Here is a 23,401-nt window from a genome sequence, read left to right on the forward strand (position 1 = left end):
GACTAGAGGAGAGCAAAGCAGGCCTTACCTGACAGAGGTTGAAGGTGGAAATGCTGCCGTCGTCGTACAGCAGAATGTTGATGGTGTCCAGAGCCCATGTGCTCTCCGCTAACAAGCCGGACTTCAGGGACATCATCACTCGCCACGCTTCAGGGGTGCCTGGAAACAAAACCACTAACTGAGCCGGACGGACTGGAATGTTTTAGACTGGGAAGAATCCTCCATCTAAATGACATTTTGCTCTGGTTTGTGGTGAGTTTTTCTTCTTCTACTCAAAGATGAAGTCAAAGGTTTACCTATTTCTTTCATGGTGAGCCTCCGGCGGGGTTTAAGGTGGGGTTGGGAAGCCTCCACCGAGCCGGGAGGGAAGGCCATGTCACGGCGGATCATGGGTTGTTGCACTGGAGCCTGGCCGATGTGGGAGGCAGGCACAGGAGGTCCAGCTTTGTGCACCTTAATGCCGGGATGCATGTAGGGGGACTTGCTGGGCGACGTCCTGCTTTCTATAGGCCGAGGCATGGGGGCCGGGCTTGAAACCTGAGGAATGTGGTTCTGGGAAGCCTGGTAGGTGGAAGGTAAAGGCCTGGTCATGGGCGGTCCAGATCCGGCGGGGCCAAAAGGCGGCTGCTGCCTGTTAACGTGGCCGGGCCACTGCCCCTCGTGGTTGATGCGTTGGTCTGCTGGCATCATCTCCTCTGAGCGGTTCATGCTGTGGTAGCCGGGGCCCTGACCCGGTCCAGGAGGTCCTTGACGGTTGGGATAGTTAGGATAACCCATGTCGTTGCGGCCCTGCCACATCGGGCCCTGTGGGCCATCAGGACCTGAAGGCATGGGGCTTGGCATCATCTGGGGAGACTGGGAGTTGGGGCCTGCAGATGGCGGCGCTCTATCCCGTCCAAACGGGAAGGGGAACTGGCCCTGTGGACCTGGAGGTCTGCGGTCTCCACCGGGGTACGCGTTGTACTGGTTGTACAGGTCCTGCTGCCCTTGGTGCCCAGCAGACTGTGGACCTGGCTGCTGTTGGGTGCTGTAAGGAGGAACGTTGTACATTTCTCCCTCATGACGTTTGGCAGGAGGACCGTACCCCCCGTCCACAGGACGCTTGTAGTTCTGTTGACGAGAAAGATTCAGGACAGCGGGTCAGTTTGAACATCCTGCTTTTAATAAGAACCCCTTATGGTCATGTGGAATTTTGAATTGTTCAAAGGAAGTAAGAAAACCACAAAAGCTTGTACCTGCTGCTGTTGGTACATTCCTGGGTGTTGGTTAGGATACGGGCCACCAGGGGGCGCTCCTTGGCCAGGGTACTGATTTGTGTAGGAGTCGTGCCTACAAAGAATTCGTGTGCATCATTACAAATGCACATGCTTTGCTGCAATGAGGCGTTTCTGCTAACAAAGATCTGGACTCAGTCACTGACCGCTGCTGTGGGGGGGGGCGGCTCGGTGAGTACATCCCCGTGTCTCCTCCAGAAGGCATCATGTTGGGCTGAGGAGGTCCTGAAGCCATGTTGCCTTCAGGGCCCATCCCCGGCTCCTGTCTGCAACACCAACAGCCCACAGTCAACTTCCCCCCCATCCAGTCATCGTCTCCATTCACACGGGAAAGCGGGCGCTACCTTCTGTCGTATCCGTACGGGAACTGCTGCCGCTGGCCCATCGCCATGTTGCTCATAGGGCCCGGAGGTCCTCTGTTGTACTGCTCCCCCATCCCACTGTTGGGGCCCGGGGGCATGAACTGTTCCCCGGCTGTGAGAGGAAAAGGCGGTTAAATCCGGCTCCCATGAAAGCGTTCAGGTTTGCTGGCGTGGCCAAAGCGCACCTTTCCTCATGCCTCCAAAGGGGTCCTTGCTAGACTCATAGGGACCCATCCGACTCATCATTTCTGCACTGCCCATCCCTGACTGGTAGCCCTGAGAATTGGGAGTCATGGCATTCCTTCTGGAAAAGGCCGGATCACTTCCGTCGGCAAACGGGTCCTGCAGGCTGACGCTGTTCCTGCAGGACGGCATCAAAGTGTTTGTCATGAAGAACTGGCACCTGCTCCTCTAAACGAGGCGCTCTGGGGACAACTCACCTGACACCGGGCATCTGAGGCATCTGTGGGTGTGGGGTGGAAGCCGGGGTAGGGGGCTTGAGGTCCCCCCCCTCAGCCATCGAGCTGCTGGTGGACTGGGGAGTCTGGGGTCCCTGGAGGGATCCAGAACCAGCTGCAGGAGAAGAGAAACCATCGTGAGCCCAGATGAAAAAGAACAGAGGAGATCTTGGTGGCTGGACGCCACACGGAGCTCCGCCCCCGACGCGCTGCTGCCAGGGCTGCAGAGAGCAGCGTAGAGCGCATGCTGAGCGTGCACGAGAACGACGGAGGACCGTCATGGTTAGGCTGCTGAGTCATGCTGAGTCATGTTTCAGCCATGACTGCTACTAAACCCTCAAATGAGCCGGGTCACCCACCCCACCCCCACCCCCCAGGCAGGGATTTCCTTTCATGAAAAGAGGGGGGGTGGCTCTCACAGGAACACACATGAGTAATCTAATCTTGGGGGTGGGGGTGGGGGTCCCCTCATGTTACAACCCTGCACACTTTCTGTAAATGTAACCCCCCCCCCCCCCCAAATACTGAGTGACAGCGTAGCCCCGCCTCTTTCTACAGACCCCATCCCATCAAAGCTTGTTGAGCGACAACACCCCCCCCCCCATTTCCTGTGACTCATAGCAGCCGTCATTTTGACGAATGTGCCCAAACGCAGACTTCATTAGTCAAGCGGAGGGGGCCGGGGGTGTTGGCGCTCACCGGGGCTCGGAGGCTGGATCTTGGGCTGGTTCTTTTTGGTGTCGGTGTTAAAGAAGTCGGGGGGCGGGTCCTCGCCACGCTCGATCTTGCATTCGAAGGCGTACAAACACTGGATGTACTGCTTCTTGAGCGAGCTGGCGGCGCTGCTGGACGTGCCCACGTTCAGGTTGGTGGCCAGCTCCCGCCACTTCTTGTTCTTGTTCACCTGGTGGGAGAAGGAAGAGAGGCGGAGCTTCAGCGGAAAAGCATCCCAACAGAACGCAGGCGGGCCAAACGCAGGTGGAGCTGCAGGTGAACCTGAGTCAGGCCGCCGATCTCCTTCACCGAAACGTAGAGCTTGAAGAGATCCAGAGGCTTCCGACCCACGGCGGGAAGATTGTGCATTCCCATGGCCTTCTCCTCAGCAAAGGCCAGGTATCGGTCCACCCACATCTTCCTCTCCGGCTCTGGGCCGAGTTCGTACAGCCGAGTGATCTTCTCGTTGGTGATGGTGGAGGAACTCGACTTCTGTGTCCAAAGTGAAGGAGACCGTCAGGACATGCAGGAAAGGTAAAGAAAAGGACTTTCTCTGGATCTTCTACCTTTTTGGATTCTTGTTTGGGAGTCCCATCAACTTTGTTGTTCATCTTCTGGGCTGGGGTTATTTTTTCCATACCAAAGTCAGAGCCTGGAGCCCCCCCTGAAACAAAAGATCACCTTCTGTCAGAGATGCTTCAAACAGCAGGAAGGAGCCCATGAGAGACAGCTGGACTCACCGGGGGTGCTGTTAGGCATGTTCACACTCATGGGATAAGGCCCCGGCCCCCCCTGATTCATGACGCCGTGCATGCTGTTCATTCCTGGGCCATATGGAGACCCCGCCCCCATCATGCCGGGGGACATGTTGGGGTAGCCCGGCGGCCTAAGCAGGAAAACATTTGATGTTGAATCATAGACAGAGCCCGACGTCTCTGGGATGCTTTCAGGGTTCCCTTCAAAGTGTGGGAAATATGAGTCTGCTTGCCCACCTGTTATGTATGGAGTTCGAGGGTCCGTGGTGCATGGGGGGGGCTCCGTCCTTCCTGTTCATGCCTGTGGGCGGACACATGCCCGATCCCATCTGGGGGGGCATTCCTCCCATGTTAGAGCCCATTCCAGGTCCAAAGGGTCGAGCCCCCATCTGGTGTCCCGGACCTATCCTGTTGGGGGGCATGGTTCCATATGGCCCCCCGCTGCCCTGACCAGGCATGGGGTTCATGGAGCCGGCCATGCCGGGCCCGCTGGGGTAGTTGGTATTGGGCATTCCCGTGTAGCCGGGCTGTCTGGGATAACCTGATTGGATCCACAAGGAAAACTCAGTGTCAGGGAAAAAGGACGGACCCCCCCGGTCCTACCGCGTCTGCCCCCGCCTTACCTTGTGGGCCGTACTGGCCTCCCTGAGGGACGTAGTTTCCCATGGTACTGTTCTGGGGGTAAGGTCCCATCCCAGCGTGCATGTGGCCTCCTGAAGACTGGCGTGGAGATAAGGCGGAGCCAGGCTGTCCAGGGGAGCCGTACGGGGGCATCTGAGGGTTGCGCATGTACACTGGAGGAGATAAAGGGGGCCGTTACTCATGCACTTATGTTTAAATGCAAAGTGCTGACCACCTGACTCCACCACACCAGTCTTTTCAGAAAGGGCAGAGCTTAAAAAGGAGAATTCCAAACTTTGCAACATCATCTTTAAAACAAACAAAATCATTCTCTTCAGAACAACGGTTCTTCCAGGTTCTGTCTGTAGCTTCACCATCAGAATTCATCAGTTCTAGAGCCAGTCAGAGGAAGGTTCTGGTTCTGTTCAAAAAGGCCTTTCAAATGGAAAAGAGAACCGACAGAACCGGGAATCAAACCCTCAACTTGAGAGACGTGGAGGAACCTGAAACACAGATGCCGTCAGACGGGGAAGCGGGGGCGGAGCTCCACTCACCCCTGTCCTGACCCATGGCTGACTGGTTCATGGAAGGATGCATGATGCTGTCGGACTGGACGCTGGGGGGCCGCAGCGGCATCTGGCTCCCTGTGCAGGAAACAGTCCTGTCAGCTTCAGAAACACGTTTCCCCCGGACTGAAACGCTCATCAGTGCTTCAGTGCCCCCCTCCCTCACTGTCCTTTTTAAACAGTTGACACTCAAGTCACAATGGAGTACTTTGTGAGCAACCCTTGAAGGAAAACTCTACCTGGCCCTGCAGCGGGGGACAGGGGGCCACTGCGAGACGGGGTGACGTTGGTGGGAGAGCCCACAGGTGAGGGGGAGGGCCCTCGAATGCCTGGAAGGTGAGGGGGTGTGTGCGGAGAGAAGGGCGACTGGGCCGGGTTGCTCTGCTCGCCCTGACTGCTGGACACCCCCGACGTGCTGACCCCCGGGCTCAGGGCCGCCTCGGTGCCGGTGGGGAGGTCGTCGATGGAGCCGGAGAGGTCCTGCAGCGGAGAGAGCGTGGCATGTTTCACCGCCGATCGTGGAGGAGCGTCAGAAACGTGCAGCCACAGAGCAAAACGCTGCAGCGGTTCAGACACAAAGACATTTCTGTGTTTGTCGCTGTTCAGGAGACGCTACAGAGTTTCTGTCTGACTGCAACAACATGACCGAAAAACTACAATTTACCAAAAAGAAAAAACCTGCAGAGAATCTCTGAGAAACTGGGGTTTCACTGCATGGAGCAGCAGCAATAACTGTGGCTGGGCGGGGGCTCTGCTGCCATGTGGGGGTGTCATGGTGCTTCAAACAGGGAGGTTGGTGTTTACACATCAGCCAATCACGTGGAGCCCATGTGCTCGCTCTGAAATGCAAGCTCATCCGGCGTCCAAGGAGGGAAAAATGCGAGGGGGAGGGAAAAAGAGCAGATACTGGAAGAGAGCCAAGCATTCCCACAGAAGTCTCACAGGCTGGCTGCGGCCCCGAAGCCGGCGGTTTCTGCACTTGAAACGGCGCCCGCTGCTATTTTTGGGATGTGACCTGATGGAGAAACCCCAGAGGGAGTGACAGGAGGAGAACGCTGATTCAGAAATCCCCCCCCCCCAAACACACACCTCCCCACTGCCTCACTTCTTTGAGAGAGAAAAAAACACAGCTCCTCTGACCTGCAGCGACTCCAGCTTCACTCTCAGCCTGTTGGCTTCATTTTAATGACAGGCAGCAGCAGGAAAACAGAAAACAGGCAGGAAGGACAGCCAGAACAGGACTGAAACGGGCCTCAAACGGGTCTGAAGCCCAGCTGAAACATGGCAGGAACAGGACTGAAGGTGGTGGGATTCTCCATCCTTTGCTTAATGTTTTTTTTAATCACCCGGGTCAGCTGACCTGCATTCATAGTCCAGAACTTTCTCCGTCTCCAGCAGCAGACATCACAAGACCAAACCGTACCAAACCGTGCCAGATCAAGGTTGGTGTGGTAGAAGTTCTGCAGATGATCTGATTTTAAGTTTTCAGTATAGTTTACAAAGCCCCTGCCCCCCCAACCCCCCCTCCCCCACCCCCACCCCACCACACACAATCAAACCTCTTCTCAGTTTTGGGATCCTGTTGGATGTTTTAGCCCCACACATCAGAGTTCATGTGACAGAAACCTCAAACTGAGACGGAGCAGGCAGACGCCAGAGGACCTGGAAGGCTTCCTTATGACCTTAGGAGGGGGCCGAGCAAAAATGATCCAGGTTAGCTTCTTAGTCACTAGCTTTTGATATAAAGTTGACTGTGTCCATCTCAGTGAGAGCCCCCCCACCCCCCACCCCTCTAACTTTTAAGTCAATATTAGTGTCATTGTCAACGAGGATTCAGAAATCATCAATACAAGTTTCTTTAAGCATTACAAAAATACCAAAGCCAAACATTTTAAACAAATGAAAACAATCATAATAGTGTTGAGCTGCCTTCACGCCGGACGCCATTTGTATGTCAACGTTGGACGCCTGTCTTTGGACGTGGGTAAAATTTGCTCCTTGACGCCTGTCCAAAAATGTCCTGGAACGATAACGGCTGTGGGAGGAGCTACCACCAAATGTCTCACAGAACGGTGTGTCCAACCTGGACGAGGCCTCAGCGATCAGATTTCTTGATTTGAAAGCTGATCCTGTTCCCGTGTCTGGTTGATGACATCGTTCAGAGTCTCTCCTGCAGTGGGAGCCGTTTTCAGCATTACCTCCGTCTGTCTGTGGCTCCGTTCAAACAATTTGTGTCCCGCGTTAACCCCAGAGGGGAAAAAGAAATCTGGAGGATCTTTTATTATTGTCTTGATGAAAACAAACATCAGAAGTCCATGGAGCTGGAGCGGTCGTGCCCATGGCAGCCCGTCGCCCACGGCAGCCCGTCGCCCACGGCAGCCCGTCGCCCACGAGAGCCCATCGCCCACGAGAGCCCGTCGCCCACGAGAACCCGTCGCCCACGACAGCCCGTCGCCCACGGCAGCCCGTCGCTCACGTTAGCCCGTCGCTCACGACAGCCCGTCGCCCACGGCAGCCCGTCGCCCACGGCAGCCCGTCGCCCACGGCAGCCCGTCGCCCACGAGAGCCCATCGCCCACGAGAGCCCATCGCCCACGAGAGCCCGTCGCCCACGAGAACCCGTCGCCCACGACAGCCCGTCGCCCACGGCAGCCCGTCGCTCACGTTAGCCCGTCGCTCACGACAGCCCGTCGCCCACGGCAGCCCGTCGCCCACGGCAGCCCGTCGCCCACGGCAGCCCGTCGCCCACGGCAGCCCGTCGCCCACGGCAGCCCGTCGCCCACGGCAGCCCGTCGCCCACGAGAGCCCGTCGCCCACGAGAGCCCATCGCCCACGAGAGCCCGTCGCCCACGGCAGCCCGTCGCTCACGTTAGCCCGTCGCTCACGACAGCCCGTCGCCCACGGCAGCCCGTCGTCCACGGCAGCCCGTCGCCCACGGCAGCCCGTCGCCCACGGCAGCCCGTCGCCCACGGCAGCCCGTCGCCCACGAGAGCCCATCGCCCACGAGAGCCCATCGCCCACGAGAGCCTGCGCCCACGAGAACCCGTCGCCCACGACAGCCCGTCGCCCACGGCAGCCCGTCGCTCACGTTAGCCCGTCGCTCACGACAGCCCGTCGCCCACGGCAGCCCGTCGTCCACGGCAGCCCGTCGCCCACGACAGCCCGTCGCCCACGGCAGCCCGTCGCCCACGGCAGCCCGTCGCCCACGGCAGCCCATCGCCCACGGGCCAGCATAGCGGGCTACTCTGTCCAGCGGGCGTGATGGTTCCAGCTCCAGTGGCCGGGAAAGTCCTCGCGTAGAGCAGCCATTTTGATTTTTTTTTTTTTTTACCCGCTGATGGAGTCACTGTAAACGCTGCGTGCCCAAAGCTGAATCCCTGACTGGTTGAGGCACCATGTCAACCTCACTGCATCTGCTGGACTGACAGTATTTCACCACCCTTTCTGAGTCTTCTTCTAGCTCTGCCCCCTCCCGTATAAAATCTTCTAGCTCCGCCCCCGGTGAGAACACAGAAAAACACAGGTTTGTGGGGGGAGGGGTAACAGCTGTAAATGGAAATAGAGACATCAGAATAAAGAGCACACCACAACAAACAGGAGTGGGGCGGTGATGTGGCAGATCCACGGTCATTTTTCTACAGGGCAAATATCAATGTTTGAGGGCAACAGCTGAGGTCATCAACAGGTTTCCATGACAACCTGCAGTACAGGCACGGAGTATCACCAGCACACCAGTGGAAGTTGGAGCACTTTTCTAAACTTGAAGCTAAGAGAAAGACTGCAGCTTCTGTTCCCCCAGAGAAGGACACGCCCACTGCCTGCTGATTGGCTCACAGAGGCAGAGCCCCTTCCCTGTAAAGTGGGAACAAAAATATAAATAAAGTGTTGCTTCACCTGAACATGCTTGTGCCATAAAAACAACAGCAGTCTGAGCTCACCCCCCCAGCTTGAACTACCAGATCAGACAGCACAGTGTAGGGGGGGGGGGTTCTGCTGAGAGGAAACATGGCTGGAAGGCGGGGGAGGGGGGCTCTGCTAATGGCTCAGACTCTTGGCTTGTTTTTTTTTTGGGGGGGTTTTCAGTGCTGCACAGCAGCAGCCTGTTCTGCTGACTGCACAGGTCGGGGGAGGGGGGGGGGGGGGTCCTGAGTCTCTGCTGTTCAACACTCATTACTGGAGGATGATGAGGAGCATCAGCCATGACTGTGGGCGGAGCATCATCAGCTGATGCTGAGGAGACGGAGGAAGACGGGACCTTTCTGTTAGCAGGAGGAAGAGCAGGAGGAAGAGGAGCACAGAGGAGGAGAGCGCTCAGAGAGACGGCAGCCATTTTGTGCTTTTAGCAGCTCTGCCTAACATGGAAACTTCAGGCCAAGCGCAGCTGCTCAAGTCTGCGCAGACGGAGAGAAATGAAAGAAAGACCTCTCACTGAGATGGACACAGTCAACTTTATATCAAAAGCTAGTGACTAAGAAAAGCCTCCCCCCCGGCACTGGAATGAGTGACCCGGCTCGGCACCGGAACCAGATCAGGTGCTGGTGGTGCCGGGGGAGGGGGGCAGAGCTTGTCCCCCCATCAGGCCCTCTCTCTGACCTCACTCTCAGGCCCACAGATGCTAAACAAAATATACAGGGGGAGGGGGCAGGGGCTGCCATGGTTACCAGATTCACGTGGTTGACGCATCGCAGCGCCGCCCCCCCCACCACAGCCTCGGTGTCCCTCCATGCTCTGGCTGCTGGGGTCAGTGTGCAGACAGCCTCAGGGGGAGGGGTCTGCTGCTGGTACCCCCCCTTAAACTTTGACCACTTTGAATACACTTTATCTATTAGCTGTGATCACATGGGGGGGGGGGCTTCATCTACAAATCATGACTCCATGAAGCCCCCCCATGTGACTCTGTGAAGAAACAGAAAGTTGAGCAAAGATCAGACGTTTGGATGGTGAAGGAGAAATGAGAAGAGCCCCCCCCTGACAGAGGACTGCAGGGCTTAGCACCACCATCGGGGGGCGCTATCATTCCACTGCAAGGGAAAGCAAAGGCGGCCCCCACCCTCAAAAAAGCAGCCATTACTGGCATTCACCACGCTGGCTCAGGTCTTTTCTGCCTCACGAGGGGGGGGCATGCACCTGTACTCCTGTGGTTTCAGACAGATGACCCCCCCACAACATCACCTGCAGTCACATGCAAGGGGGGAGGAGGGGTTAAATCTGCACAATTTAAAAAAGGGAACCTTGATCAATTTGGGGGGGTTGAACATTGACTTAATTGAGCTTCTGTCGGGGGGGGGGGGGGGGGGGGGGTAATGGTAAAGGGACACTGAATAATGTGGGTCTGTGTGTGTTTAGAGGGGGCGGGGGCTTTTGTAAAGATTACAATAGACAGGGGGGGTCAGGACAGACGCCCGAGGTGAGAGCCCCCCCCCATCCCACAGTGAGAGTACAGAGAGGGGGGGGGCGAGTCAACAAGGAAGAAAAGCTGAATATAAGTGTAACGTTTCATGGGGGGGTCGGCAGCTTCTGCTTTCTGCAGACAGGCTGCAGTCAACCGTCTTTGTGCTGCAGCCCAGCGAGGGGGGGGGCAAACCGGCCCAGGAACATGTGGACGAAACACACCAACGCTCGGATCCAGTCATTAAGAATCATACCACCATGGGGGGGTGAACCCCCCCGGAATCTGAATAAGACACAGAGAGCGGGCCCCAGAATAGGAACAGGAAACGGGCCCCGGACTCTGAATACTGACAGCACTGCACAGCGTTATGAAAGCTGACAGAGGGGGGGCGAGCAGGAAAGGAAAAAGAGAATTTAAAGTGAAAGAGGAAGGAGAGAGAGCGGCAGAGCGGAGGAGAAACGTATTAAACTCTGAGAGGAAAAAAATGAGTGCAATACTGGAAAAGGCTGGGGGGGCGGGGCCTCGTCAGGCTGATTGCTCCGGAGCGCTGTCGCAAAAACAAGCTTAGCTGCCGCAGCACAGCAGAGCTGGGCTGAGCGGGGAGGGGAGGGGAGGGGGCCGCGGGATCCCCGCCTTTAGAGCAGGATGCTCGCATTACAGCTGCTGCACGTGCATGCAGGACGTCTGCATGCAGGACGATGCAGGCGGAGGCATACACGTCTGCAGGTAGACGCATGCACGTCTTCATGCAGGACGATGCAGGCACGTCTGCAGGTAGACGCATACACGTCTGCAGGTAGACGCATACACGTCTGCAGGTAGACGCATGCACGTCTGCATGCAGGACGTCTGCAGGTAGACGCATGCACGTCTGCATGCAGGACGTCTGCAGGTGGACGCATGCAAGTTAGGAAAACTGTCCTTCAAAATAAAAGACCAGATGTGGCATCCTACTCTGAAAGGCTACAGGAGGAAGCAGAGGATAGAAAAACACCAAGTGTGTGACCAACATGTGACCCCCCCAGCCCTGCCCAGCCCCCGCCTGCTCTAAGTCTGAAGACCTTTTGAAGCAGGAGGGATGACTACAAGCAGGGGGCGGGCCTGGTGAGGGATTATCCCACAACAGAGAAAAGACCTAGGAAAGGACAAGAAGGGGGCTCATTAAAGAAAAGAATGGGTGTGGGGGGGCATTAAGAAGGAGAGGAAGTGTCAAATCACGGGGTGATAAAAGTCCAGAACTGACAGCTACACACAGCTCAGTTTCAGATGTGTAGGGGTGGGGGTGCAAAATAAAAACTGTTCAGGTCACCTCCTGAAGGACCCGCTCCAATCCAGCTCTGATCTGTCAAAGCGTGCCAAAAAATATAAATAAAAAATTAAAACCCTGTGTGGCTTTCTACACTGCAGAGCAGCAGGAGTTCATCACAAACCCCCCACTAGCTTACAGCCCCTCACAGCCCCACACAGCCCCATCCTAACACTAGCGGTTATCAGATCTATCCAGCCGTCCAGTTCTGATCCAGATTCCAGCTCAGAGCAGGAAAACTAAGACGTTCATGGATCTATGTGCCTGCAGGTGGATGATCAGAATGGAGCGGAGCAGGGAGACTGTGGCCCCGCCCATTGCAGTTTCTACATCACAACTGAGAGCTTTTGTAAACGCCATTTTTTCATCTGATTCAGGATGAATGAAGAAAATCCTCATAGACTTTTCTGTGTCCTCCATCATGGAAAAAATGCTACAAGAACACGTTAAAAACACAGAGAGCTGCTCCATGTGAGGAAAACCCGCCATGGTCAATATAATGATGACCACATAACTTTCATTTGAGGGGGGGTGTCTTCAAATCAGCCACCAGGGTTACTGATTGACACTTCAGTCAGTAATGACTCATTTGAGTGAAAGCTCCTCTTCACAGGTTAGAGCAGCTTTGTGCTCACACGACAGACGACTCCTCAGACACAAACCGGCTCAACCCGCTCTGCTGGTTCCTCAGCCGCCTGGAGCAGCCCTGCTCCTCATACCTGCGCCTCCTGCACACCTGATCCCAGCTCTCTGCCGAGCACCTAGTGTGGATTCACAGTCAGCCGTTTGGTTGAGGATTCAAACTGGATAGGAGGCGGATTTGAACCATCACCACAGCTCCTTCCAAAGCAGGAATTTCCTCTCAAACTGGAGCCAGCCCCCTGCTGGCTGAGCAACATGTTTGTCAGCACAGCAGCAGCAGTCAAAGAACTGCAGGTTCAGTTTCACTCCCTATCATGATAGCCCTCCCCCATGCCACCTACAGCTCAAACGGTCCAGCTGATGTTGCTCTGATAAGCCGTGAAAAGACAACACTTCAACGTCCCGCTCAGACATAAAGAGGTGACCTGCAGCAGGTGCAGCGTGATGCTCTTCATCCTCTAGGCTCCCCGTTCAGCACCAGGAACGCTTCTTCAGACAAAAAACAGCCTCAGTTTTAGGCACTTGACCCAAAAAGGCTTTTTCAAACCTCATTCATTCACCTCCAGCACTCTAAGGGTTTGAAGTAGCCGTTCAGACCCGTTCAGACCCAGTCTTCTGTTTTAATGAAACCAAATCAATCAGGGCCGTATTTAGGCATAGTCATGATAAAAACTAACACTTTAGATCCCAGTACAGTTACCCCAAACACCAACACAAACCCTCATGTCTGTGTTTGTGTTCTTGAATAGTACCTGAAGGCGTCCTTCAGATCCAAACCCAAACCCGCATCACTGAAGACAAAGATCCGTCTGCAGGTTCTGTCCCCCACAGCAGAGCGCCTCCTTCTGGTTCTGCTCACTAAAACAATGTCTTCTTTAGATTTCCCTATCTTTGCAGCAAAGTTACACACATGAAGCTCAGAACACACAGGAACCCACCAAGTCCTTCTCAGGTGGGACGCTGCACCTGCGACTTTTCTCCATCATCCACTAAGATTGTTTTGGTGTGACCAGCCGGACTGAATGATCAGCAGTAAACAAACAAAATGGTCATTTATTTGGGGGGGGGGGGGGGGGGGGGGGCAGCTGTCTAATGCTGACACGGGGCAAGTTTCAGGAATCTCTGGATGCTGCAGACTGTCTGAAACTCCCCATTTTGATCCGTCACATTTCCTGTCCCGCCCCCACAATCCGGACGTCTGCAATCATTGCAGTCAGAGCAGAGCCAGCACCTCCCAACGACCGGGAGCTTTTTTTAACTGATAAATCTGTAGATCTGCAGGACCTGCGACGCAAAACAAAGGAGACAACTTCCTTCAGGAAGATGTCGATTATAGGGTTGTGCCGATGGACGATATCATCGTCCATCGTGATGGGTGACTGACATCCCGATGGAGAGACACCATCGTGATGCCACGCCCCCGCCACGCTGGGAGTCGACACCATGAGCCGCGGTTACATGTGAAAAATATCTTGATGGGATCAATGGTCGGATTAGAATTCAACCGTGTAGATGGGCCCAGAAAACCTTTTTCAGAATATAACAAACGTTCACTAAGGTCACACTTTCGGTCGGAATAAATCATTCGCACATGCGCAGTAGGGTTTGAAAAACTGGAAGCGGATATCAGTTCCGCCGAGCAGCTATTTTTTTCTCAAACTTTATTGAATGTAACAATTCAATACAAAACAATGTTGCCGAACGGCTTTATACATTGATATGTCAGCTCGGTAATATACAAGACGATCTTCTAAACGTGCTTTTAATAATGTTACGATTATTATGAAACGCCTGTTCGCTCATCGTTTTATTTTTAATCCGTGTGGTCAGTGCTTTGTCTGTTTAAGAACGGAGCCGGAAAGAAGCCAGAATTAGCAGTATGCTAACACGGGCTAACAACATTAGCTTTGGGTGGTGCTGCAATCTGCATTTTGGCTGCATTTACACATGTGGGAATAACATCAGCCTTTATTTAGTCGGGACACGACTGGAAACACAAATCCACGTGATTGCTTGAACGATTTCTAAGGACTGAGCGACATTTCTGCTTTGAAGCTCACACCGCCCCAAAGTGCTGTGTGTGTGCTGACGATCCTCTGCTCCGACACACACTTTTAGACCCGGTTCTGAGTTCGGTAGCCCGTTCCCCTAGAGCTGCGGAACAGATCGCAGTTCTAAATCTCCTACATGACGCTCATGTAACAAAGCCCCCCCTTCCCCTCAAACACAAAGCTGTAAGTCCGCACTCCGCCGGTCCGCTTGACTAGTTAAATGCGGGAGCGGACCATTTCTTTTCTAGTTTGTTTGTTACTTTTTCTGTTAAAGTTATTTCCCTCAGTACTGCAGATGAGTCATTAGTTGGGAAATAAAATAAATAAAGTAAAATAACGAATAGCAATTATATAAGACCGAAATATTAAAAATAGCCCCCCTACCCCCCCACGACGATATCATCGTCCATCCCGATGGTTGACAGCAAACATCATCAACGGCCAATTTAGGGGACATCGCCCAACCCTAGTCGATTATGTCCCACAAACCCAGAGATCTGACCGCCTTTCCAGAGTTCAGGGACGTGTGGTGAGGTTGATGGCTGGTGAGGCACCGACTCCTCTAGAGTCAGATTTACAAGAACTGAATATTTCAGCATCCATCCAACAGCAGCTAACAGCTTATAAAATACACACAAGAAGATATTTGTCCTCCAAAGAATATTTCGTTTATAGACATGAATTATTCATATGTACTGTAAACAAATTTAAGTATACAGATGTGTCCAGCACACATTTGACCCTCAGAAACAATTTCTGGTATTTTTCCAACTTCTAATTCTGGAGCTTTAATGTTATCAAATGTCTGTGAAAATGATTATAAAAATGTTATTTTTAAAAAACAAACATTGAAAACCATGTTTGGCCTTACTTTTTGACTCCGTGCGCCGATCCTTCACAAAAAGCTCAATGATCTGTTGGAAAGTCTTCCTCTCAATGGAGACAGACGTCCTCGGTCTGTTCTGCTTCTACGGTATCAGTGTAGCTACAAAGCAGCTGTCAACTGTCAGCTCGGCCCCCTGCTGGTGAGGCTTGCCTCACCAGCAGCCTTTTCTGCGGGCCTACAGCAGTGTTTTCAGCGCACGTCTCTGTTAACATTGAGCCCTGCTGTCAGACATGAGGCACATCGCTTCAGAGCCTCACCCGGAGTTTCAGCTCCGTCTGTGATCGCGCAACACTCAAATGATGCGATTTGAACCTCAGAAACTGTGGGAAACGTGTCGAGTTGACTGAGAATGTATATTTAACACAGATCATTGGAAAATAGTATTTACTTAATTACCCTTTTCTATTTTATCACGATCATGACAGGTGAGGCAGTGCCTCACTTGCCTCACCTGACCGCACGTCACTGCTGTAGTCATCGTGATCCTACATGATCAGCCTCCCAAATAAATCCCACTTTCAGTCTCCTGAATGAACGGTCCTGAAGCTGCACTGAACACCTGCATGAGAGCCATCTGCAGGGATGCAGAAGGGCCCGCATCAGCCAGATTAGCACCTCTCTCAGCCAATCACAGGCCACCATGGGGGAATCCCCGAGACCACCCTCCCTTTGACAGCTAATCCCAGAGAGGTGTATGAATAAATAAAAAGGAAGGAAAGCACATCCTCAGGGTTACCCCGCCTGCATAGACAGCCCTGCTTCTCCAACAGTGCCCCCCCCCCCACGCACTGCTCCCTCCCTTTCATTAACGATCTCATTTCTGACTCTCCTTCCCTGAGGCCCAGAATGAGGCTAGCTCCTCAGTCTGACCCACAAACACTGCCATGGAAACAGAAACCTGTCCCACGGTGAGAGAGGATGCCGCCGCTCACCTTCAACTCAAACACCCCCACCCCCCAAAAGTCAGAATCCACCCAAATCCATCCAACCTTTTCCATAAGGTTAGGATGGACATGGATGGAACGTGGGAACGACAGAACTCGGCGGCGGCTCACCGGCAGGCTGGACGGCCGCCCCTGCAGGCTGTCTTCAGGGCCGCTCTTGTTGGGCTGGGCAGCGGGAGGAATGCTGGACTGAGAGCTGAAGGAATCCTGGGAGATCTCCTGGTTCTACAAACAAGACAGATGAGATGATCTCACAGTGAAGCTGCACGCTCCTGCTTTTCCAGGTCCACGCCGCCTGACCTTCAGACCATCTACAGGTCTGCGCTTGTACATGAAGACGGGACAATAAAGCTTTTTGAAATCTCAATCCACTCTGGGACTTAAGCTATAGAAACTGACAAAACGCAGGCGTTACCTGTGAGGGAGGGGGGAACCTCTGATATGGTGACTGCTGCTGCTGCAGGGGGGGGGTCTGGGAGTAAGGTGATGGCTGACTTTGCTGACCGTGGGCTGGGGGTTGCTGGGCTTGGGGAGGCAGACCGCCTGCTTGTTGCTGCTGTTGCTGGGGGGGTGCTTGTTGCTGTGCTGCCGGTTGTTCTGGCCCGGGGGGTTGTGAGTACCCAGGTTGGCCTTGGGGGCTCGGCTGATTCTGAGGGCCAGGGCCCTGTTGCTGTTGCTGCTGCTGTTGAGGCTGGGAGGGGACATAGGGCTGCTGTCCCGGCTGAGACTGCGGGGGCTGGCTATAGGAGGGCTGCGCCGCAGAGCCGCCGTGGGGCACCTGGGTCTGTGGAAAAGGGGCGCCTGGCTGCCCGTGTTGGCCCGCAGGTTGGGAGGGGTGGCCCTGCTGAGGATAGGGGGACCCAGAGCCGCTCTGGCTCTGATATGGAGGCTGCTGCTGGCCGGCATTGGGAGGGGGGCCGTGCTGAGCGTAGTAGCCCTGGTTCTGCTGGCTGTAGCCCCCTGGGCCCTGCTGTCCGTATGCAGACATCTAAACAGAGTGATAAGTGAATCTGTTAGGGCAGCATCACAAGGCAGCACCAACGCAGCAGGGTTTTTGGGGGGGTGGGAGGACCGTTCAGATGTAAACAAAAACAGTTTGCTGCAGCTTTCATTCCCTGCTTTTTTTCTATTTTTGGGAAGTTGGCTGTGAAATGTATCCAGCTTTTATTATTTTACAACAATAATGATAAACATCTTCACCTGCTTTCCATCATTTACATTTCAATAAACCTACTTTTCCTGACGCTGCATTATTTATGACCAATAGTGCCGTTTGAAATCGTGGCCTTAGCTAACTCTCACATCTTTCAGTAACATTTATAGTGCCGTTAATGTTACTGAATCTGAATACTGAACGCAATCATCGCGTTAAAGTTCTTGTATTAACGGATTTATTAACTGGAAACCAAATGCACCAGAGGCTGGTGTCGTGACATGACACTGGGGGGTCAACAACAGGATAAGCTATAGTGATTGACACAAGTCCACACTAAACAGGAGGAAGAAGCTGTCTGGAAGAGTCCAGCAGCACAGCCCAATGAAGAGCTGGTGTTTACAGGGTGGAGGTTTAAAGACAGAAATGGTGTTTTTGATGCTTAACATGTTCTTGTAGCATTTTTTCATAATGAAGTACATGTGGAAAAGAACTTCAGGTTAAAACTGCATTTCCGAGTATTTCTTTGTTCTAATCGTTACGGATCAGAAGCAGATTAAAATCGCAGGTTTGTGACGCAGGAACTGCGATGGGCGGGCCAAAGTCTCTCTGCTCCGCCCCAATTGTAAATCCTCTACTTGGAGACAAATGGATCCATGTACGTCTTCATTTTTCTCGTCCAGCTGCCATCTGGCTCTAAACTGGAACTTCTGACATTGCTAGGCATTTTTTTGCTACACTACTGTTAGCTTGGGCTTGTGGGGCAGCCATGGTGTAGTGGTAGGGTGGTCGACCTCCAATCAGAATATTGCAGGTTCAATTCCCGCCTTGCCCGCCCATGTGTCGAAGTGTCCTTGGGCAAGACACTGAACCCCAACCTTCTAGTGGAAGGTTGCGGAGCCGCAACCAGTGTGTGAATGTGTGTGAATGTAAAGCTCTTTGGGCCTTTAAGGAAAGTAGAAAAGCGCTATAGTATACGACATTTACCATTTCCCATGGCTGAAGACTGATGGGAGAGAGTGAACCAAGGCATGCTGGGATATCAACGTAGGGTTACGTCTGTGCCAACAGCCCAGCCCACAACTACAAGGCAAGTTTCTAATGAGTTCCTGCTGCTCTGCAGAAAACAAGTCTTGGAAAACGACAGGTTTTTTGGTTTTTGCTAAAGGCGGAATAATCATAATAAAAAGACCACTGGGAACGACTTTACAATAGAGAGAAACTTCCAGAACTCCCTCCAAACCATTGTCTCAAGCTGCCAGAGTTTATTTATTTACAGTAATAAAAAAGAACATTTTATATGTCAGATTGTTTACTGTGGAAGAAAAAAAGTACAAATGTATATACAAGACAAGCTATCTGACATTCTACCGTAATTTCCGGACTATAGAGCGCACCCGATTACAAGCCGCACCCACCTATTTTCACGTATTTAACTTCTTTTGTACATACACAAGCCGCGTCAGTGTACAAGCCGCATGCATTATGCAACATGGTCACCCTGACACATCACGTCCTGACTCCCAGACTGAGTGCAATTCATTAGCACACTGTGGGTGGAGTCAGCCTTGCCTCAGGATCATGTATTTAAATACACTCACATCTGCCAAACAGCATGCACCTCTATTCTGTTCACATGTTCCTCAGCTATGGTTTTTTTATTTTATTTTTTTTAAAGATTTTTTTACTTATTGACAATCTAGGTATCATACATAAAATTACACACAGTTACCATATAATCAACATTACATCCCTCAGTTATGATGAGGAAATTAACATCCGCGATCCCCCATTTCCCATGAGTCTTAGGGGCTAAAGGCGGGTCTAACCCGGCTCGCCACACTGTTGTACGTGTTTAAGAATGAGCAAGGAGCAGCGGTGGTGGGAGGGGCGAACGGGAGAGCAGCTCTCCTTCCGCTTGGGTCGCGGCAGTGTTATGGGAGTAACAGGGCTGGTTAAAAAAACACACCAGTAAAATACATCAGCGGCGACTGAAAAGAGCGCGCCTCCGCGCGGCGCGTGCGTCAGTTTCCTTCCACAACAAACACTGTTGCTCCGCGGACGTCTCTGCGCTCCGCGCTCGCCAAGCGGGCTCCTTGTCTCCCCTTCCTATCTTCTCCGACACCCCATGCGAGAGCGGCTCCAAGGAGGAGCGCTTCGTCCCCATTGCGCCGGTGGACGGAGCAAATCGTGTCTGTGCAGAGCAATCGGAATTAAAACTGAACGTTTTGTGGATGAGGGGCGGATGAGTTGTTACGTGTGGGAGCCTTCAGACTGCCATCGGCAGTGTCTCCAGCTCACACAGAGGCTGTGAGCTTTTCAAAGCAAAATTCCGCTCAGTCCTTAGAAACAGTTAAAACGACCACGTCAATTTGTGTTTCCAGTCGTGTCCCGACAAAATAAAGGCTGATGTTATTCCTACATATTTACGTGCAGCCCAGCTGCAGATTGCAGCTTTTCCGTCAGCAGCTGACCGGCTTTTCCAAACCCGTTGGTGATGGTGGATTTTTTTACGCTGCTTTTAACGATTGCTTTTAACTTGAAAGCTTCATCATATTGTAGTGGCGATCACGTGCACGTTGGGTCTAATGGAACCAAAGGATTGTGGGATGCGGCTGGGCATGCGTGTTTCGTTCTGTTGAACCATGACTGAAGTGTCTATGATCTGAAGTGAGGTCCATGCTGTCTGGCTGTTTAGTGTGTTGAAAAATAAATGACTTGTTGCTTGGAGTTGAATAGAGAATTCAAACCATGCACTGAGTACGAAAAAATGCGTACATGGCGGCCGTCAATTAAATCCATAAATTAGCCGCGTCACTGAATAAGCCGCAGGGCTGTAAGCGCAGGAAAAAAGAAGCAGCTTATAGTCCGGAAATTACGGTACTTTGATTTATTTTCCTCGCCTCTGCCCCGGGTCTTCCCCGGGGCCTCCGTCTCTCAGCTGGCCTGGGAACGCCTCGGGGTCCCCCCAGAGGAGCTGGAGGAAGTGGCCGGGTGAGGGAAGTCTGGGCATCTCTGCTCAGTCTGCTGCCCCCGCAACCCGGTCCCGGATAAGCGGAGGAAGATGGATGGATGGATGGATGATTTATTTCATTTTAAAAATAGACCTAAATGCACTTTTATTTACATGTTGACTTTTGTTGTAAACAAACTACATGCATATTCAGGTTGTTTTATCAGCTTGTTATAGTTTGATTTATTTTGTAACAGAGAAAAACAAACTTTATAACCAAAAAAATGTTACCTTCGTGATGATTGTGAACAACAACACCACCTTTCTCTGCTTTACAATAACAAAAACACCACCTTTAAATGAATACTAACACCACCTTTACATTAACAAAAAGAGGTAACGATTTCTTTTACAGTAGAGTACTTACAGTGTACTTAAATGGTATTTACATGGTACTTATTGTGTAACTACTGGGTACTTTCAGGGCATTTAAATGGTACTTTTTTGGAATTTACTGGGTACTTTCAGGGTGTTTACATGTAACACCACCTCTACATGAGCAATAACACCACCTACACCTTCTTTACATTAACCAAAAGACCACCTATAAATGAAGAATTAATACACCTTTACATGAACAAAAACACCACCTTTAAATGAATAATAATTCCACCTTAACATTCACATTCACACCACCTTTATCTGCTTCACAACAATACCAACAGTCCCCTTAGTTCATATCCAGCATTTGCCTGTTCAGGTGTATGTTTCAGGTGTATACGCTTTCCCGCCCGATCATTGTAGTGGAGTTGGCTATCCATCATTTCATTCCACTTCCACAGACAGAAGGACACACAGCTGACCTTGTCAAGACATCAACACAACAACCAATTGTGTTTTTTCAGAACAATTCAAAACAAATACAAAACGGTCAAGGATTGGTGCACATTTGAAGCAACATCAAGTAGGTTTGGTTTTTTTTGACCTGTTGAGAAGAGGACAGTGTTTTCATGTCTGCAAAGCTCTAACGGAGGTCATGGTCAAACAGCAGGTAAGATAACCACAGCCCAGAAAGAACCACAGGCCAAGACGAAAAGGCCACATGCTTTTGGATCCCTGCAATGCGTCAGAGTTCACAATAAAGAGGCATTTTCCTTAAATGAGTTCAAGAAAAACTGGACTTCTATGTTTTTCTGTAGGTCACAGATGGGTAAGTCCTTTACCCATCTGTGAGCAGCCTGGGAGTCCTTTGGCGGCCTGTTAAACTATTTCATCTGTCCCGCCAAACGGGAAAAATTCTAATGATGATCCTTGATAATGTTTTATTTTCCTGTAACTCTGGTTTTTCCCCAGAGATGAGAGATAACAAACAAAATGACCTTTCTTCTGGGTGCAGAAAGTGCTTCTGCATTCATGTGGTGTTGGAGGATTTGTTGCTCTTCTGATGTTTGAGTCAGACGGGCATTTTTCCCATCATTTCAACACCACATGAACGCAGCATTTCTCAAAGTTGGCGTTTTTCCCTGAGACACCAACCCATTAGTGCAATGGCACTAAAATGAGCCCAAAGGTCACATGACCTGATGTTGTTCAGTCTGCTCATGTGACAGCACCTTCCACCAGGTGAAACCGAGGCTCTTCTTGGCCTGTTTGATTACGTAACATCATTTAAGCAGCAGGTTCACTTCTTTTAGCAAAAATACAGAAGCAGGTTTCTTGACTTCATGTCTACATCTACACTCTACCTGATCTGGAAGGAGCTGCAGCTCACCTGCATTCAGGTATCAGTAGCCGCGCTTCTATGTGCAAAATGTCTGAATGATGATCGGATCAGAACTGAACTGTGCTTATGGGCCCAGAAAAACCTGATCTGATTATAACAAACGTTTCCATACGCCACACATTCCATCAGAATGAATCACTCTGACATGAACAGAACTCTCTAAAATACCAGAAACGACCAAAGAAGAAGAAATATTGAGTTCTGCTGTAAACAAACAAGCTGCAGCAGAGAGAGATGATCTTCTAAAGGTGATTTTACTGTTGTTATGCTTTTATTAGGTGCTTGTTTGCTCGTCATTTGCTGAATCCGTGCGGCCAGTCCTTTATTCTTGGCAGCAAGGATCTGGAAGGAGGTTTAGCATTAGGCTGCTGCTCAGCTCAGAGACACGGTTTGCTCACGCAGAGCAGTCGGACAGACCTCCTCCAGACCACACGCCGTGACAAAGCACCCTGCCCTGCCCAAAAACACGAAGCTACGAGTCCGACTGCTCTGCTCAAGAACGTGGTTCACTCGTGTGGAGCAGGCGGCCGGTCCGGTTCGCGGTCCAAAGCCTCCTGGAGCGCCACCCCATCTATGCGTGACGTAAACCAGAGCAGTAGTGACCCACGATCAGAATAGACTGTTTCTATGCTCCACGATCGGATCAACAATCAGCAAACCACCTATCTCCATCGGAAAGACATGTCGAGTCTGATGGGGGCAGAGTTATATCATGTTTACATGACGCATTTTTATTCTGATCAGGCCTTCATTCAGGTTAATTCTGTCCATGTAAACTCAGATATTGAACAACAACATGCATGCAACACCTCCAGGCTGAAAACCACTTCTAATTGGGTGGGGGACTCGGGGGCCTATTCTTCCCTCCTCTCAGGTGCATAAAAATTTTAAGTTTAAGCTCAGGGAGACTAAATCAGGTGTGGTAGTGCTGCAGCAACATCTACTAGACTATGGAGTTCATTCAGTCTCAATCATCAGAAATGCACACAACCCCTTTCACAAATACACACAAATGTAATTTTACACAAACGTGCAATATTCATTTGGAAATGCACACGTTGTGTTTCACAAACACACACGTTGTTTCACACATGCACAATAAGTGCTTCTCACAAATGTGCATGATTATGTTTCACAAAAACACAATAGATTTTTTCAGACATGCAGAATAGATGCTTCACAAACATCATTTTTAAGTACACTTGTAACATGAACTCACAGTTTGTGGATATTCTAGAATGTGCATTCACAAACCTGCTCTCATTTGTGAATCTCCCCACATTTGTGAAAGATTTCTCTGCGGTGAATATTGAGACTCCCTTCACTCTGCAGGTCAACTAATGCCACCATTGGCCAATGAATCTGTCAATCAAACTCATCACCAAAGCAGGCCTGCTCGCTTTCAGCCAATCGAATGGCCCCTTAGACTTTCTCCAGCTTTCACACTGATGTCAGAACTGAAGGTGCACGGCACACAAGCATGGCGGAAAAGTTTTAAATTCCAGGAAATGCAAAGTCCCTCAGTTAGGAGTAACAAAATCA

General features: G+C 51.7%; 1 protein-coding gene across 3 annotated transcripts in view; it reads right to left on the bottom strand.

Annotated features, from left to right (window-relative positions):
• Positions 1 to 23,401, bottom strand: part of arid1ab (AT-rich interactive domain 1Ab) — a 45,909-nt gene that overhangs the window by 3,086 nt on the left and 19,422 nt on the right. For 2 of the 3 annotated variants that reach the window (XM_078954536.1, XM_023960240.2), the window contains exons 3-19: positions 16,386 to 16,958; positions 16,082 to 16,195; positions 4,990 to 5,230; positions 4,739 to 4,828; positions 4,187 to 4,357; positions 3,801 to 4,104; positions 3,549 to 3,694; positions 3,375 to 3,472; positions 3,091 to 3,300; positions 2,794 to 2,998; positions 2,077 to 2,209; positions 1,822 to 1,997; positions 1,619 to 1,748; positions 1,421 to 1,540; positions 1,236 to 1,329; positions 297 to 1,110; positions 29 to 159 (exon numbers count right to left, since the gene is read on the bottom strand). In XM_078954536.1, coding sequence (XP_078810662.1) covers positions 29 to 159; positions 297 to 1,110; positions 1,236 to 1,329; positions 1,421 to 1,540; positions 1,619 to 1,748; positions 1,822 to 1,997; positions 2,077 to 2,209; positions 2,794 to 2,998; positions 3,091 to 3,300; positions 3,375 to 3,472; positions 3,549 to 3,694; positions 3,801 to 4,104; positions 4,187 to 4,357; positions 4,739 to 4,828; positions 4,990 to 5,230; positions 16,082 to 16,195; positions 16,386 to 16,958 — 3,750 coding nt within the window. The remainder of the gene's footprint in view (positions 1 to 28; positions 160 to 296; positions 1,111 to 1,235; positions 1,330 to 1,420; positions 1,541 to 1,618; positions 1,749 to 1,821; positions 1,998 to 2,076; positions 2,210 to 2,793; positions 2,999 to 3,090; positions 3,301 to 3,374; positions 3,473 to 3,548; positions 3,695 to 3,800; positions 4,105 to 4,186; positions 4,358 to 4,738; positions 4,829 to 4,989; positions 5,231 to 16,081; positions 16,196 to 16,385; positions 16,959 to 23,401) is intronic. The other variant, XM_023960241.2, reaches the window with a different exon arrangement.

The sequence above is a fragment of the Oryzias latipes genome, chromosome 11 (assembly GCF_053564925.1).
Source record: "Oryzias latipes strain Hd-rR chromosome 11, Olatipes_Hd-rR_3.1".
Classification (NCBI taxonomy): Eukaryota; Metazoa; Chordata; class Actinopteri; order Beloniformes; family Adrianichthyidae; genus Oryzias; species Oryzias latipes.